Raw genomic sequence first — 15,253 nt, 5'->3', positions numbered from 1 at the left:
AAAATAATTACGTAAAAAATTTTGACGAAAAATATTTTCAACAAAACGCATTTACAGCGAAAGTTTTGACCAAAAATATTTACATAAAAAATTTTGACGAAAAATATTTCAGAAAATTTTTTTGATGAAAAATATTTCTACAAAAAATTTTGACTAAATTTTTTTTGTCAAAGTTCTCTACGGAATCTAAATTCCCTCAATTTTTTTGACGAAAAATATTTTTATAAAGCATTTTGACGAAAAACATTTTTGTCATAAAATTTTATCGAAATATTGTTCGCCAACGAAAACTTTTTATAGAAATGTGTTCCGTTGAAAATTTTTATGGAAATGTTTTTTATCAAAAAACTTGACGAAAATATTTTTCGTTGAAAATTTTCGATGAAAATGTGTTTCGTTAAAAATTTCGACGGAAATTTCTTTGTCAAAAAGTTTAACAAAAATGTTTCCGTCGAAAACGTTCGACGGAATTTGAATTTTGTAAAGAATTTTGATGAAAATTTTTTTCGTCTCAAGTTTTCGAAGGAAATGTGTTTCGTGGAAAATTTTGATAGAAATATTTTTTCGTCGAAAATTTCGATGAATAAGTTTTTTTGTGAAATATTTTGAGGGAAATGTTTTGACGAACTTTATATTCCGTAAAAAAATTCGACAAAAAAAATTTTCCGTCAAATTTTTTTACAGATATGTTTTTGTTCACAAATTTTGATGGAAATATTTTTCTTCAAAAAATTTTGCGAAAAATTTTGATGAAAATGTTTTCCGTAAAAATAACGTGGACAATTTCTATACGAATCATTTCGTCTTGAGAGTTCCAAAACAATGAAGATTCTTGCAAGAAATAGTTGGTCAACTACCTATAACTGGGAGAAACAAACGACTACTTATAAAAATAGCACAAACCATCAAAAATCGATTTTGAATTTGTTAAAAAATCGGTTTTGAACTTGATAACCGGTTTACGGTTCATAACCGGTTTTGTTTTAAAACCGGTTTTGAATTAAAACTGGTTTAGACCGATTTTAATTCAAAACCGGTTATAAACCACAAACCAATTTCCAAACCGGTTTGGACAATTTAAAAACCGGTTTTTTTTAAAAAAAGTGGTTCGGTTTAAAATCCAAACCGTTTAAAACCAGTTTGGTTTGGTTTTTGACAATAACCAAACCAAACCGCTCCATGCACACCCCTACTCCTATTATTAAATACAAAACACAATCACTTTCTATTAAATACAAAACGCAATCAGCTCCTATTAAATACAAAACACAATCACATCCTATTAAATACAAAACGCAATCAGCTCCTATTAATTACAAATCGCAATCAACTCCTATTACATTAAATTCAAAATTCAAATAACATCCAAGACTCAGAAAACTGATTGAAGATTCTGCCAAGTATTACATTAAATTCAAGATTCGCAATCAACTACTTTTGTTTATGGAGGAGATTTAACCTTAGTTGCCTGTTGCGATTTGATAGAAGCTGATTGCGTTTTGTATTTAATAGGAGCTGATTGCGTTTTGTATTTAATTGGAGCTGATTGCGTTTTGTATTTAATTGGAGCTGATTGCGTTTGTATTTAATTGGAGCTGATTACGTTTTGTATTTAAAAGGAGCTGATTGTGTTTTGTATTTAATAAGAGCTGATTGCGATTTATTAAGAGTTGTCATTTTACGAGTTGGTATCAATGTTTTCACGTTCATTTGGGATATTTAATCGATTTAATATTAGTTTTAATCGATTAAATAAATTAAGAGGGAGATTTAATCAATTAACTTGAAGATTTAATCGATTAAATCTTTAATTCAATCACTTTTTTTCCAGTTTTGACTATTTAATCGATTAAATTTTCAAGTTAATCGATTAAAAAGAGACAGATTGGTAGATAATTCTGAATAAGGGGCAAAATAGTTATTAATTAATTAATAAGGGACAAAAAGGTCAAATAGCCCGTGATCATTAGATAATAATTTGATGTTATAGTTTATTTTAAGGATTTTTTCTTTTTCCTTTGGCCCGATGGTCATCTGATTTTTAATTTGCTTTGGATTGTTGGGAGATAAATATTTCATTTTGTGGGCTACTGATGATGCTGAAGGGAGATATCTCTCACTGTAACAAGTTTGAGCTTGATCAGAGGTTGTCTGTTCTCGTTAGGAAAGCCTGCAAGTTAAGTAATAAAAAACAACGAGGATGTGAAACTTCGTTTAGTTCTAACTCATGTTTGAACCGGATGTTCAAAACGCCTCTGTTTATGAAAGTCAAGCCAAGAATCAATTTGATTGTGTTTTGGATTTTTTGTTCTTAAAATTATTTTATAAAATAAATTTTAAAAACTATTTTGTCGAATAAAAATGAAAAGGATTCATTTGATAACATTATTTTGAAAATAATTTTAAAAGTTAAAAAACAAAAAAAAAATAGATTGGTATGATTTGTTTCCGGAACGTGATTTTAAAGCAAAAGAAAAGAGTCTGCAAAAAAAAAAAAAAAAAAAAAAGTTATCAATCACATAGAAAACCAAAAACCAAAAGAACATATTGTGCGGCTACAAGAACAATACAGCTTATAATTGAGATTGACATAATGTTAATCTTTACTTTTTTATTTTCAAATAATTACCATGATACCATTAATGAATCTCTTATTTTTTGTGTTTTTGTTGTTTTGGGAGTAAAAAATTGAAACACAAAATCAAAACATGAAAATGTGTTCCGTAAATTTGGTTTTAAATACTGAAAATCAGATGTTATTTTCGGAACTTTTACGAAATACTGATTAACATACAAGTTTTTTTGTTTTTCTATCCTCAAAACAAAAAAAAAAATCTGTTTTATGAAATGGAAATCAAACAGAGCCCAAATATATCTGGTGATTTGATTATACTCATTCCCAGGGTTTGCATCTTTTGCTAATCTTCCAAAATTGATAAAATAACTTTAGGCAGAAATCATCCACAAATATGTAATATGTCCGATTTTAATAGAGATAACATAAATCATAAACTACTCTTATCAGGATACTATCCAAATTCCCATATATTATCATCATATATAAGCTCAGAGAAAACATGACTTACTAATGTAATCCCCGTGAATCGACAAGTTTTGAAATAACATGTACTCATCCAAGGAGGCATATCAGTAATGGCAGAAATCATATACCAGAAAAGCAAACCGTTGAATAACAAATAACCTGTTCTTGTCCTTGCAAACACACAAGTGAGCCCGTTTTCCACATGTATAGCAAGAGGATTCACCACATCTACATTGGATAACAAATAATATGTCATTGGGAAATCGAAAAACACAAAGGAGAAAGAAAATTAAACTGAGCAACAAGATAACCTGCGGTGAATAGTTCTGCAACCTCCAACACGCTCAATAAAATGACCACATTTATGGCATCTACGCCACCTATTTCTCTCCACGAGTTCTCCAAACAAAACATCATTCCTATCCCTGTGCTGTCCATTCTCTTTGCACTTATACCCAGCATGCCACGAAGTCTTGCACTTGAAGCAGAAGTATTGCTTGCAATTGGGGCATTGTACTTTCTTCACAGACTTGCCTTTGCACTCGTTGATAACCAAAGCTGAGCATGTTTGATATGGGCAATATGATCTGTCTTGGATCTCTAAAACTGCTGAATTGCAAAGAGCATCACACCATTTAACAAACAATTGTTCGGAGATGATTGACCTGCAAAAGATAGGGTCTAACAATTGCTCGCAGTTCAAGGCAGGACATGGGATATTCCCTGTGTTGTTCTCTACCTTGATTTCTATGTGTTTGGCTATACAGTCCATGCAAAAAGGGTGCACACATCGCTCGTTATTTTTGAAAAGCTTGCCTCGAGAAAAGGGCTCGATGCAAATCATGCATGTTATCTCTTTACCCTGTGCTTGAACGTCAATGGCCTTGTTGGCCTCCACATGTCCATGAGGTTGCAATGAGTTTCCCATGATACTGGTTTGTGTGCTTCTCTCTAACTCCTCTGTGAGAATGCAGTATGTGTGTTAGGGTTTATCCAAATTCTTAATTTAAAGTTTATTATTGACAGTTTCTTCTTATTTTGTTGAATTCTTTTGAGATACATTGTGGTTATCTCTATAGCCTTATCTCTCCTTCAAAATTCAAATTGTGGTTATCTCTATAGCCTTATCTAGCCTTCAAAATTCAAATTGTGGTTGTCACTATTTTTTTAGGTTTAACTTTATCTCCTTTTAGACAATCTTGGTAGTCTAAAGTTATTTGACCACCGGGGCACTACGATAATAATATTTTTTTTAAGTATTAATGTTTATCATGTTTTAGAAAATAATTTTATCTCATATACACACATAAAAGTATGAGGTTTATATTTTCTTTTTTTCCTATCTTCTCTTTATATGATTTCACATGGGTCTTATACATCTTTATGTGTATATAAGACAATTTTATATTTCATAACATGAAAAACATTAATCCCATTTTTTATCATTTAGCTCACCGCGTTGTTGGCCTGAATCAAGATTACAGTGCTGAATAGTTTTTAATAATAAATTAGAAAAGGCATGAAAAATGTATATAAATAATTTTTTTCTAAGCAAGTTTTTATAAGTTATAAATATTTGTACGGGAGCATTTTTTTCAAGTGTGGGAATAAATAAGAAAATGCGAGTTTTAATATAATTTTAGACCTCATTTAATGGATAGGATAGGATAAGAACACATAGAATAAGTGGACTCGATAAGAATAAGAAATGATAAGAGCTTGATAAGTTCATATCTTATCTTTTTGTTTGATGCGCATTGTATAAACATTATGATTGTATTATCCTATCGTATATATATTTGGAATGCATCAAATAGTATTCGGGATATGATATAAATGTCTACAAAAAATTATATATTTATTTTTAAAATTGATTTCTAAACATTGTTTTTTCTTTTCACTTATTTATACATTAGTTATTATTTTAATTTTTTTTTAAAATTAATTTTTTTTAAATAAAATACATTCAAAAACATATGGCGTCACCAAGTTCTGCACTTTCCTTATTCTCCTCTTCCGATCATCACATTCTCCTTCTCATCAACAACAATGGGTAAGTGTCAAATAAACTCAAACTCAATCCTTGTGACTTTTATGGACTCGCATTACACAGAACTAGCCGAGTTAGCTGAAAAAAAAGCATGCTTTTGCAGAAACTAGAAGACATAGTGGGAACACACAACATTGATCAAAAAAATTTAGACAAGTTAAAAACAACAAGTCACCGTATTCTTAAAAAAATTCATCGACGGTGATGGTTGCAGCGAATTGTGTGCCATGCTAATAAATACTCTGAAATCAAGGGTTCGCCGACGGTGATGGTAGCCAGTGGCGATGACTGGTCGATAGGTTGATGGCGGTGGCTGATCTGTGATAGGGATGGGTCTCGGGTGCTCAAATTATGATGTTCCAAGAGGCAAAGGTTTTTTTGGGAAAAATTTTCTTATCCTATTCTGTTTGACTCTAACCTAACTCACCCCTCAAGATTAGTTATCAATTTGAGAGTAGAATAATATGGGTCAATCCTATCGTGCTGTTTGTTAACTTCATATTTTATTTGTGTTTGACGTGCATTGTATAAATAACATGATTGTATTATCCTATCTTATATTTGTAGCATATTATTTTTTTATGAATATAATTATCGATGTGTGATTTGACTTATTTACAAAAAATAAAAATCTGATTTAGCCTCTAAAAAAAATAAGACAACAAAATTTATCCAAATAGAATATACGATCAACAACACTAATAATTCCAAAATATTCATAAATTCAATGTATATCCAAACAACATATTATAGAATAAAATTATTTAAAAAGTCTATTTAACTAATAAAATATAGTGAAATGAGTTGAGAATAGAGAGAGAGCTATTACGAGTAGTATAAAAAATATAAAATAAAAATAAAAGTTAGTACACTAGACCAGCTTGAGAGGCTCTAAGACTGGACTTTTGAACTGGAACCTGAGGTCTTTTTATTAAATGAGCTTTTATACAAGTTCAAGTCTGGTTCCAATAATCAATTTTAAATATGTAAATCCAGGACTTCACGAGTCGGGTCAAAGGCCCCTTGGTTTGTTTACTACTCCTATTTGCAACCTTACCGTGCTTATATCTCTCCGGTTGTATAATAAATTAGGAAAGTCATAAAAATGTAGAGAAAAATGTGTATCATTTTAAAGATGTAAAGTTGTGTCATTTTAAGTGGGAGAAAGAGATAGATAAAGGAGGAGAGAGAGTGGACAAAAAAATATAAAGGTGTGGGTCTCACCTCTTTGTGAGAGTGAAAGAATATAAGTTGTGTTATTTAAAAGGAGAAACACTTTTCTAAAAAATTTATTATCAAGCAAGTTTTTATAAGCTCTAAATAATTGTATTGGAGAGAATAAATGAGAAGAAAGTTTGAAAATTTAATATAATTTTAATTTATTTGTAAAATAATTTTTTTTTTGATAACATGTAAAATAATTTTTATATTTAGAAAACTTTAAAAATAAATTAAATTTACTTTTTATAATTTTAATTTTATCCCATTAATTAGAGTAAATGGAGTGAGAAAATAAAAAAAGAAAAATGTAAACAATCAAAACTAAAGTCAAGTTAAGTACACTGAATCAACTAAACTTGAGCGAACTTTCAAATTCACGTTAATTATAAGAATTCAAAATCAAATCAATTCATAAAATTAGTGATAGCCGGCTCAAAGAGTCGAAGCTCGTGGAGATACCGGAGGGAGCCAACTCGTCTCAAAGAGATAATTAGAGTTGGGTAACTCCAAAAACAAAAAGTAAAAATAAGTTAGAGACTTGGAACATCTAATATGTATTATATAGTGGGCCTGCAAAAATTCGAGTCACTTCCTTTAATCAGACCGGCCAGTAAAAAAATGAGACTGAAAGAGACTGGGCCTAGAAAAATGGATGGGCCCATGATAGGAGAATAAAATCCAGGTTCGGCCCAAACCATGGGTCAGCAGCGAGAGGAGGAGTGAGGTTGAGGAGTGTTCCCAAAATCTCAATATCTTCAAATCTATCTGCAACTGCTAATTTTCTCATTTGATCACAAAAATGTCGACGAAACTTCAGATATTTACAGGATTACCCCCAGCGCCATTTCAATCTTCTTCATCCTCTTCCTCTACTCTTTGCATACTCAAGAAGCCTCTCACCACTTCCTTTTTCGGTACCGGAGGAGGTACCTTTTTGCCTTTCGTTTTCTCAATTTCTTTTGTGTCACAAACAATTTAATTGTTACTCGCTATTACGAAATCTTACATAGTTTTTCACTTAATTTGCTGAAACGTTACATTTAGCTTATGATTCATTTAATTAATGTTTTTCGTACTTTTAATTCTTGTAGTGGAAGTTCTTAAGCTTGAAGGTATGAGGATAGTGAAGCCTGTGCGATCTACGCGTGGTGGAGGTGCTCTTGGTGCTCGCATGAACCTCTTTGACAGGTTTGCCAGAGTTGTCAAGGTGAAAGAAATTCACTCAGCAACAATCGTTTTTATTTTTTGAAGTATAGCTTTAATATTCTCATTGTTGTTGTCATTATGTTTAGATTTTGTGATCTTAGTTATGCAGTCATACGCGAATGCTATCGTAAGTTCCTTTGAAGATCCGGAGAAAATATTGGAGCAATCTGTGCTTGAAATGAATGACGACTTGACTAAAATGCGTCAAGCTACAGCACAAGTTAGTTACATTTTTTTTTTTTCTTCATTTTTCGATTTTTTTTTCAAAACATTATTGTTTATATTTGTTTCCTTGTGTTTTGTTCCTTCAATTATTATTTATTCTTATTATTGTTTTAGTTGTTTGAAACTTTTTATGATTATATACGAGGTATACAGACTTCAAAAAAGTGTATTAGTTTTCCCTATCCGTGTCATGTGTCTTTTCCCCTTCTCATACTTTATTTGCATTGAAAAATAACCTTTTTATTTTTCTCTCTCGAGGTATTGGCATCTCAAAAGCGGTTGGAAAATAAATACAAAACCGCACAACAAGCTTCTGAAGACTGGTAATGTAGGAAAGAATTATTATCTTAATTTGTTTACAATATTTGGTATATAAACACCACTTTCGTGCTTTACATCTGATGTAGGTACCGTAAAGCACAACTTGCTCTTCAGAAAGGTGAAGAAGATCTTGCACGTGAAGCACTTAAGAGGCGTAAATCTTATGCAGTACGTTGTCATTTTGTTGAAGGTTTTTGTGCTTATTTTTTTCTAAATTTATGCTTAATGCTTTTGAAGATGATTGTTTATTTTTGGGTGTTGAATCATTGAAATAAAGTTGTTGATTTTTTCATTTTCCTTTCACATTTTTGTTAAATGTTATATTACTTTCTCCTCTTCTCAATTCTTAATAATAATGAAATATCTCGTGCTTGCATTTCTTATGGTTCCCATTCATGCAAGCATCTGTAAAAGCTTGATGTTGACTCTTCCTGTGTTTCCGAGTAATATAACCTCATATCACGACCAAATTTGTGAGTCTATGAAATGAAATGACCATTCAGGTTGCCACTTGCCATGTCCCTCGGTCATAATGTGTTTTTATTATCTGAAATCAGTTCAGACTTTTTAGATAATGACATACCTTACATTAGTTGACTTTTGTGAAGTGTTTTCATGTATACATTTCAATTTGTGTCAGATATTGATGTAAGTATGAATGCTGATTAAAAATTTCGGAATTTGCTGGAGTTTGACCTATTATTTGATGGTTCAGGAAAGTGCAACTTCAAAGTAGTGCCTTACCATGCATATCACATTATGGAAAGCTCATTGTGTGCTTTTATATGTTGCAGGATAATGCCAATGCTTTGAAAGCTCAACTTGATCAACAAAAGGGTGTTGTTGAGAATCTCGTCTCTAATACACGGGTAAGACAAATCTTATTCTTTCTCAGTATGTGAAAACACTGAAAAGTTATTTGTTAGAAAACATTTTTTTTGTGAAGCACTGGGCTGAGTAACTGAGGTAGTGACATCATAACCTCAAGAAAGCCAAAGTTTAAAGATCAATTCAGCTTATCATTATGGATTAGTTTTGACTCTTGATTATGTTGTGGTCATATATTCCTAAAACCTTAATAGATCATAGTTATATGTTTGGTTCTTAGAATGAGTGAGCTGTTACTTGAGTTCATTTAATATTTTCCTCTAGGCATGTTTTAGTAATTTTCACTGCCCCTTGTAATGAGTTATATTCTTTTGGGTTTATGTTATTTAGGTATGATTGAGTATTTTTTTGATGTCGAAGTTTTCCTTTTGGGTTTGGTTGCAGTAGGAACTATCAATCTGTTAAGGGATTGGGTTTTCATTCCCTATCCATTTACTTCTAGGATGAGTTAAAGGAAATGCATTTAAACTTTGTGATGCATTCTTTTGGATGAATGATCATTTTTATGAATTATTATAGAAAATTGCTATATTCTTGGTTGTGTGGTGAAATAAAATCCTAGGTATGATGCCAAAGGAAGGATCTGTAGGCGTGAAGTTTAGGTTAATTTTCTTATTTTCAACGTCCACTTTGTTTTCTTTTAATTTTCCACTTACCTACTTTCCTTGGCATGTCATATTAAAATTCTGAATTCTCTATTTCAAAAGTCTCTTTGTTCCTTACTTGAATTTTCCCTATATTCCATGAACCATGGTTTCTCATGCTTTACTGTTCACATTGTAAAAGACATCAATTTACCCCTATTACCTCTCTCCCATTAACTGCAAATTCATCCTCCTCAAAAATATATGCTATAATACTTCAATCCACTAGCTTTCTAAAGTTTCCATCCTTAGAAAACCCTAGCCTTAACATATTAAGTTGAGCCTTCCACTGGGGCACAACAGACCAGACAATGATGTCCTCCTATGACTTCTGCTAAAGCTGTCTTACCCAAGAAAGCATGGGCACGGCAAAAATTTGAAGTGTCAGTGTCCGACATGCTCCGACACGGTATCCGACACGCGGTCAATTTTTTGACACATTAACCATTTCGACACGCGAATTTGACCGTATCCGACACGGTCAAATAGAATTTTCGTAAAAAAAATAAAATTTTTAAAAAAATAAAAATATATTTTTAAAAAAATTTAAAAACATTTAATAAAATCTTAAAATAAAACTTCACAACCCTAAACCAACCTATCTCTTTCTTCGTCCTTCTCAGACGCTGCTATCTCTTCCTTCGTGCGGTTATCTGACTCTCTTCTTCATCGTGGGTGTCGCCGCTCTCTTCTTCTCCGTCGGAGTGGCTGTTGTGCTCGACGGAAGGTCTCTTCCTTCACCCTCGCTCCGGTGTTCTGTCGTCCTTGCTGGTAAGTGCTCCACTGCTCTGATCTCTCTCTCTGTCTCTCTTATCTCTCTCTCTGTTCTTGATCTCTCTCTCACTCATGCTTTTTCCTTCTATTTCTATTTTTTCTTTTGTTGTTTTTCGATTACTAATTGTAGTGATGTCTGTTCTCTTATCTCTCTCACTCATCCTTATTCCTTCGATTTCTTTTTCTTCTTCTGTTGTTCGATTTTTGATTGTAGTGATTTATATAATTTCTTCTTTTGTTGTTATTGTACTTATTGCTATTACTTTTTGCTTTATATTAATATAATGGTATTATGGAATGATTTATTTTCTTTGAATTTTTTTTGGTTAAATTGATGGGTATTAGTTAGTTTAGTTTTATTTTTTTTGTTAAATTATTGAATATTAAATAAAATATACGTTATATAAATTAAAAATATTATTTAATATTAAAACGTGTCCCAATGGTCGAAATCCATATTTTTTTAGAATTGACGTGTCGGAATGTCGTATTGTGTCGTGTCACGTATTGCGTGCCGTGTCGGTGCTACATAGGTCTTACCTTTAGCTATGACTGTGAATTATCTTGAGAATAGAATGACAGGGAAAAGGTAGTGGCATAAAGAAATTAGCAGTTAGAGAGAGAGAGAGAGAGGTAATCCACCTGGGTTCTGCCTGATAAGCCAAAACTTAAAATGTACCAGTTGGACCTATCATGCTGATGGGAATGATGCAGTTTAAAATTGAGATGAAAAGTTGTTTGCTGGAAGGGATGCAATGCAGTATTATTCAGCTTTTTGTAAGAACGTGCATCCTTCTAGAAGTGGTTGGAATCGGCTAAACATTTTTTGTTATAAGTAATACATATATATTTGTCACAGTAGCGAGCTATAAATTTTTCATTTTGTAGCTTTTGGAGAGTAAGATACAGGAGGCAAGGTCAAAGAAGGATACTCTGAAAGCAAGAGCTCAATCTGCAAAGTTTGTCTTTCAAACCTTTTCCCCATTGTCTTCCAACTTATTCCAGTCTTTGTTCTCTGGCTCTTTTATTAATGGTTGTTAATTGATGTTCCTTTAGGACGGCAACCAAGGTGAGTGAGATGCTGGGAAATGTCAACACAAGTAGTGCTCTTTCAGCTTTTGAAAAGATGGAGGAGAAAGGTAAGAAAATTCACCGAGTCTACTCTTTGGCTGTTTGGATATATAAATACTACTTATAACCTGGTCTACATTCGATGCATGCCCCCAACCACATGCAAGCATACAATTTCATTGCCATGCCATAAAGATATTTTAGATTCTATCCTTCCTATCGTGTTTCCCTTCCTTATTTATTTTTTATTTTTGCCAACAATAGCCTATTAGTATATGCATAAACTATAAAATCAGGGAGAAAATCTGACATCAGCTTCTAGTGGTTCAAAACCTTTGTTAGTTGAAAATTTGAATGTATTTCAACAATCTGACAAGGGCTATATCTCATAATCATGAGATATCATGATCATGCTGAACCTGTACTCTGATTTATGTGCATGCTGACCATATGCATGCTCATTCTTATTTATCCTAATAAGTGTAATTGTAGTCAAATAAAAAGTATGTGACCATTTGCACAAGTGGACATGGCATGTATGCTAGAGTTGTTTACATAAGCTTTTTACATGATTTATTATTGCATATGAAGTTATATTTCTTTCTAATTATTTTATGTTATCTTGATTAGTGTTGGCAATGGAGTCCCAAGCTGAAGCTCTTGGCCAGTTGACTACTGATGATCTTGAAGGGAAGGTAGTACTTGTTTGAATACCGTGTAACTTCGAGTTTATTTACACTGTGAACTACATGTTGAGATTGAAAATGAAAGAATACAAATGAAAAGGAAAGAAAATCTAGGTTTATTTTACTGAGATTTGTTCCTCTGGGAAATGGGATCAAACCTATATCTAAAGAAAAATTGATGTTCAAAATTGTTGAAATTATAGAGAATTAGAGATTTGTGTATAGATGGAGAAAAAGGGAGAAGATTGAATAATATTATATATTGATGTGATATGAGGTGATAGTGTGATGCAAAAGACAAAGCACTAATCCCTATCTATACTAATAGGAGACTGCTAAAATAAGAAAATAAATCATGAAATATAAGGAAATAGGGAAATTATTCCCAAGGGATCATCAAGGATAATCTAAAGTATTTTAGGATGTAATTTAGATATTATACGATATTTTATGGATATTCTGACAAAAATACTGGAAATTGAAGTCTTCTAAAATATTATTACCATAGCTAGAGTCACTATGTTTGTCACTGGTTTATATTGAATAAATGTCTGCAACTGGGATGTCAAAGGCAGTTTGCCTCTTGAAACAATGTTTTCTATTCAATAGGAATGTATTTTACTTTGCCTCTTTCACTTACCGTTTTAAAATGTGGAAGCCATTTCCCAAGAAGCTATTTAGCTCCAGTGATTATGTAGCGAAATCTTCATTATGTAAATCTTTTCCTTTGGGAAATAATTTGAATGTGGCTCAGAACCACAAAAACCAAAAGAACAAGCCTAATTCCCAAATATAAATTGGGATTTGCTGTATAAATCTTTGGTCATATGGATTCTTTGCTGTACATCGTCATCTATCCTTTTCTTGTGCATGAGAATTGTTGAGTTTGGAGTTTCAAATGCAGTAAAACTTATTCCGTCATTATATAATTACATGTGAAATTTATAGATTTCTTTCTTGTGCACCCATCAATTGTTAATTTTTGTAGTTTGCAATGCTTGAGAGCTCATCAGTTGATGAAGACCTTGCAAATTTGAAGAAAGAATTATCTGGAGGCGCAAAGGTATGCTTCAAATGGAAATTAGTTTGTATTTCTGGGTAATAATGGGATGAGAAGATTTTAAGTAACTACCTTGCGAGTTGTTTCCTTTCCCTGTTTTGCAACCAGAACTTGGCAAACCTGTGGAAGAAGGGAATGAATAATATCTTTTTCCAAAAACATTTTATCATTCTAAAGAAAAGTAAAGTTGTCGGAGACTAATTGTCATATAATATTACCTATATGCTATATGCTACATATCATTTTTCTTTGACTGTTTGCTTCAAGCAGAAAGGAGATCTTCCTCCTGGAAGAAGTGGTTCCAATGCTGGAATTCCGTTTCGAGATGCTGAGATTGAGATGGAACTTGATCAATTGAGGCAGAGAGCAAAGGAATATTAAAGAATGGATTTTTCTTCTTCTTCATATTTTATGCTTGAATTTAGTTTCTTTATTTCACATATCAACACTGTTCAGCCAATATTAAAATATTGTTTGACTAGTGACCGAAGGTTGGATGGAAAAGTGAACTGATTAGCCGCATGCTTCTGGAGATGATGTTACATTTAAATACCTTCACCGTGATGTTATTGTAATATATGTACAATCAACAGTCCTAGTTTTTGATTAAAATGCAGGAGTAGCACACAGCTGTATACATTTTCTCCTTCATTTTATTATCGACAATTTTCACAAGGAGCTATGATGTATCGAATCAGATAGTGGTTTTGATTGCCTTTTGAGTTTGGATGTACCTGTTGTTCATAAATCTTGTTATGTTCAGAAATTTTAAGGGTGTCCCTGTTGTAGGTTGTTAGGTATGGTAGCTATATTTTTGTTTTAAACATGCATCACCGTGCAGTTTTCTTAGCCAGATTTGTCATTTTCTTGGTGTAAAACTATTGATTTTTTTGAGTTAAATTACGGAGAATATTGGTAGTTTATTTTACCATCCAATTAATGCTTATTGAGTGCAGCGCATATTTCTAACCCTGCATACACGGATAGTGTGTATGGATGCTGATAAAAGTGAGGCTAATTCTTCATGATTTGTAAGTTATCTGAAATTCTTCCTTGTGGTTTTACTTTTTGAGTAGAAACTAGAAAGCAAATGTGAACGTAAGAAACAAACAAATGAACTTGCAAGTTATGAACCGAAATCTTCAATGTTTGTGTGCTATAATAATTGAAAATGAATAACGAGAAAATGTAATTCAGACATTCAGTCAATAATAAATAAGTTCACGCTAGATCTATGACTGACTGTGTTATACGAGCCAGTTATAAATTAATGAACTAAAAGGAAAAGATTCGACTATAATTAAATAATGTTAAATAAAAGCGGAGCATCAGTCAAAGATATATTTACAAGTTACTTCTTTTACATCAACTTATTTATGAATTTGGATTTTCTTTTTTTTCAGTGATAGATGTTATTATTTGTAGTTATAGAAAATTTATAAATAAATCAAGTTCACTATTTTTTATATAGGGACTCATTCGCTTTCTTATACGTAAGTATTTTTTATGTTTTTCCCTTTATTATAGTATTTCTAAAAACAAACGAAACGTTTAAAATATCACTTTCACACTAATTATCAAAATTAGTACAAAATTAATTGCAATAGGATAAATTCTACCAAAAAAAATATAGCATAAAGGGTGGAGGATGAATTTAAGGAGCATATATATGTGCGCGCCTGCTAAGTTTTTAATTGGATTATTAAAAAATTAAGACGTGCAAAATTATGGATTCCGGTTCTCACGGAGCATATCTATGCTCGCCTGCTATGTTTTTATGCTACATGTCCCATTGTTTTCCGCGAGACTTGTTCTTTACACTCAGGTTTGACTTTCTTTTCTTATCAAAACTACGAAAGGTCTCTTTCAAAAAAAAAACACTACGAAAGGTCTGTCCTTTCTTTTTTCTTTTTTCCCCCTCCAAATTCTCAATAAAGTGGGTAGTTTTGTTAGAATTTGGAACTTGGAAGAAAGCCTCAAAAGTTGTTGTTCAATTTCCTCATAAACAACTAAAAAATTAAAGTGTTAAATTTTAAGTATTAGGTTAGGTGTGACCTTTTATCA

General features: G+C 31.9%; 2 protein-coding genes across 4 annotated transcripts; one reads left to right on the top strand and one right to left on the bottom strand.

Annotated features, from left to right (window-relative positions):
* Positions 1-3,332: 3,332 nt before the first annotated feature.
* LOC133296878 (E3 ubiquitin-protein ligase RSL1-like) lies at positions 3,333-3,971 on the bottom strand. The gene has a single exon (XM_061495923.1). The coding sequence runs from the start codon at positions 3,969-3,971 to the stop codon at positions 3,333-3,335; it is 639 nt and encodes a 212-aa protein (XP_061351907.1).
* A 3,060-nt stretch (positions 3,972-7,031) lies between these two features.
* Positions 7,032-13,951, top strand: LOC133296876 (membrane-associated 30 kDa protein, chloroplastic). Of its 3 annotated transcripts, XM_061495919.1 has the most exons (11): positions 7,032-7,240; positions 7,406-7,521; positions 7,630-7,740; positions 8,004-8,068; positions 8,153-8,234; positions 8,861-8,935; positions 11,261-11,331; positions 11,429-11,511; positions 12,074-12,138; positions 13,118-13,192; positions 13,460-13,951. In XM_061495919.1, exons 1-11 carry the CDS (start codon positions 7,114-7,116, stop codon positions 13,568-13,570), a joined length of 981 nt encoding a protein of 326 aa, XP_061351903.1. In that variant the 5' UTR covers positions 7,032-7,113; the 3' UTR covers positions 13,571-13,951. The 3 variants fall into 3 exon arrangements, with proteins under 3 accessions (XP_061351903.1, XP_061351905.1, XP_061351904.1); XM_061495921.1 differs by lacking the exon at positions 7,032-7,240 and having other exon boundaries at positions 7,404-7,521; positions 7,622-7,740; positions 13,460-13,948; XM_061495920.1 differs by lacking the exon at positions 7,032-7,240 and having other exon boundaries at positions 7,404-7,521; positions 7,607-7,740; positions 13,460-13,948.
* The last annotated feature ends 1,302 nt before the right edge of the window (positions 13,952-15,253 follow it).

The sequence above is a fragment of the Gastrolobium bilobum genome, unplaced genomic scaffold (assembly GCF_033153095.1).
Source record: "Gastrolobium bilobum isolate Gb01-03AN ecotype WA unplaced genomic scaffold, APGP_CSIRO_Gbil_v1 utg23298, whole genome shotgun sequence".
Lineage (NCBI taxonomy): Eukaryota > Viridiplantae > Streptophyta > Magnoliopsida > Fabales > Fabaceae > Gastrolobium > Gastrolobium bilobum.
Note: the sequence above shows the minus strand (reverse complement) of the source record. Positions and strands in the feature narration are given on the sequence as shown.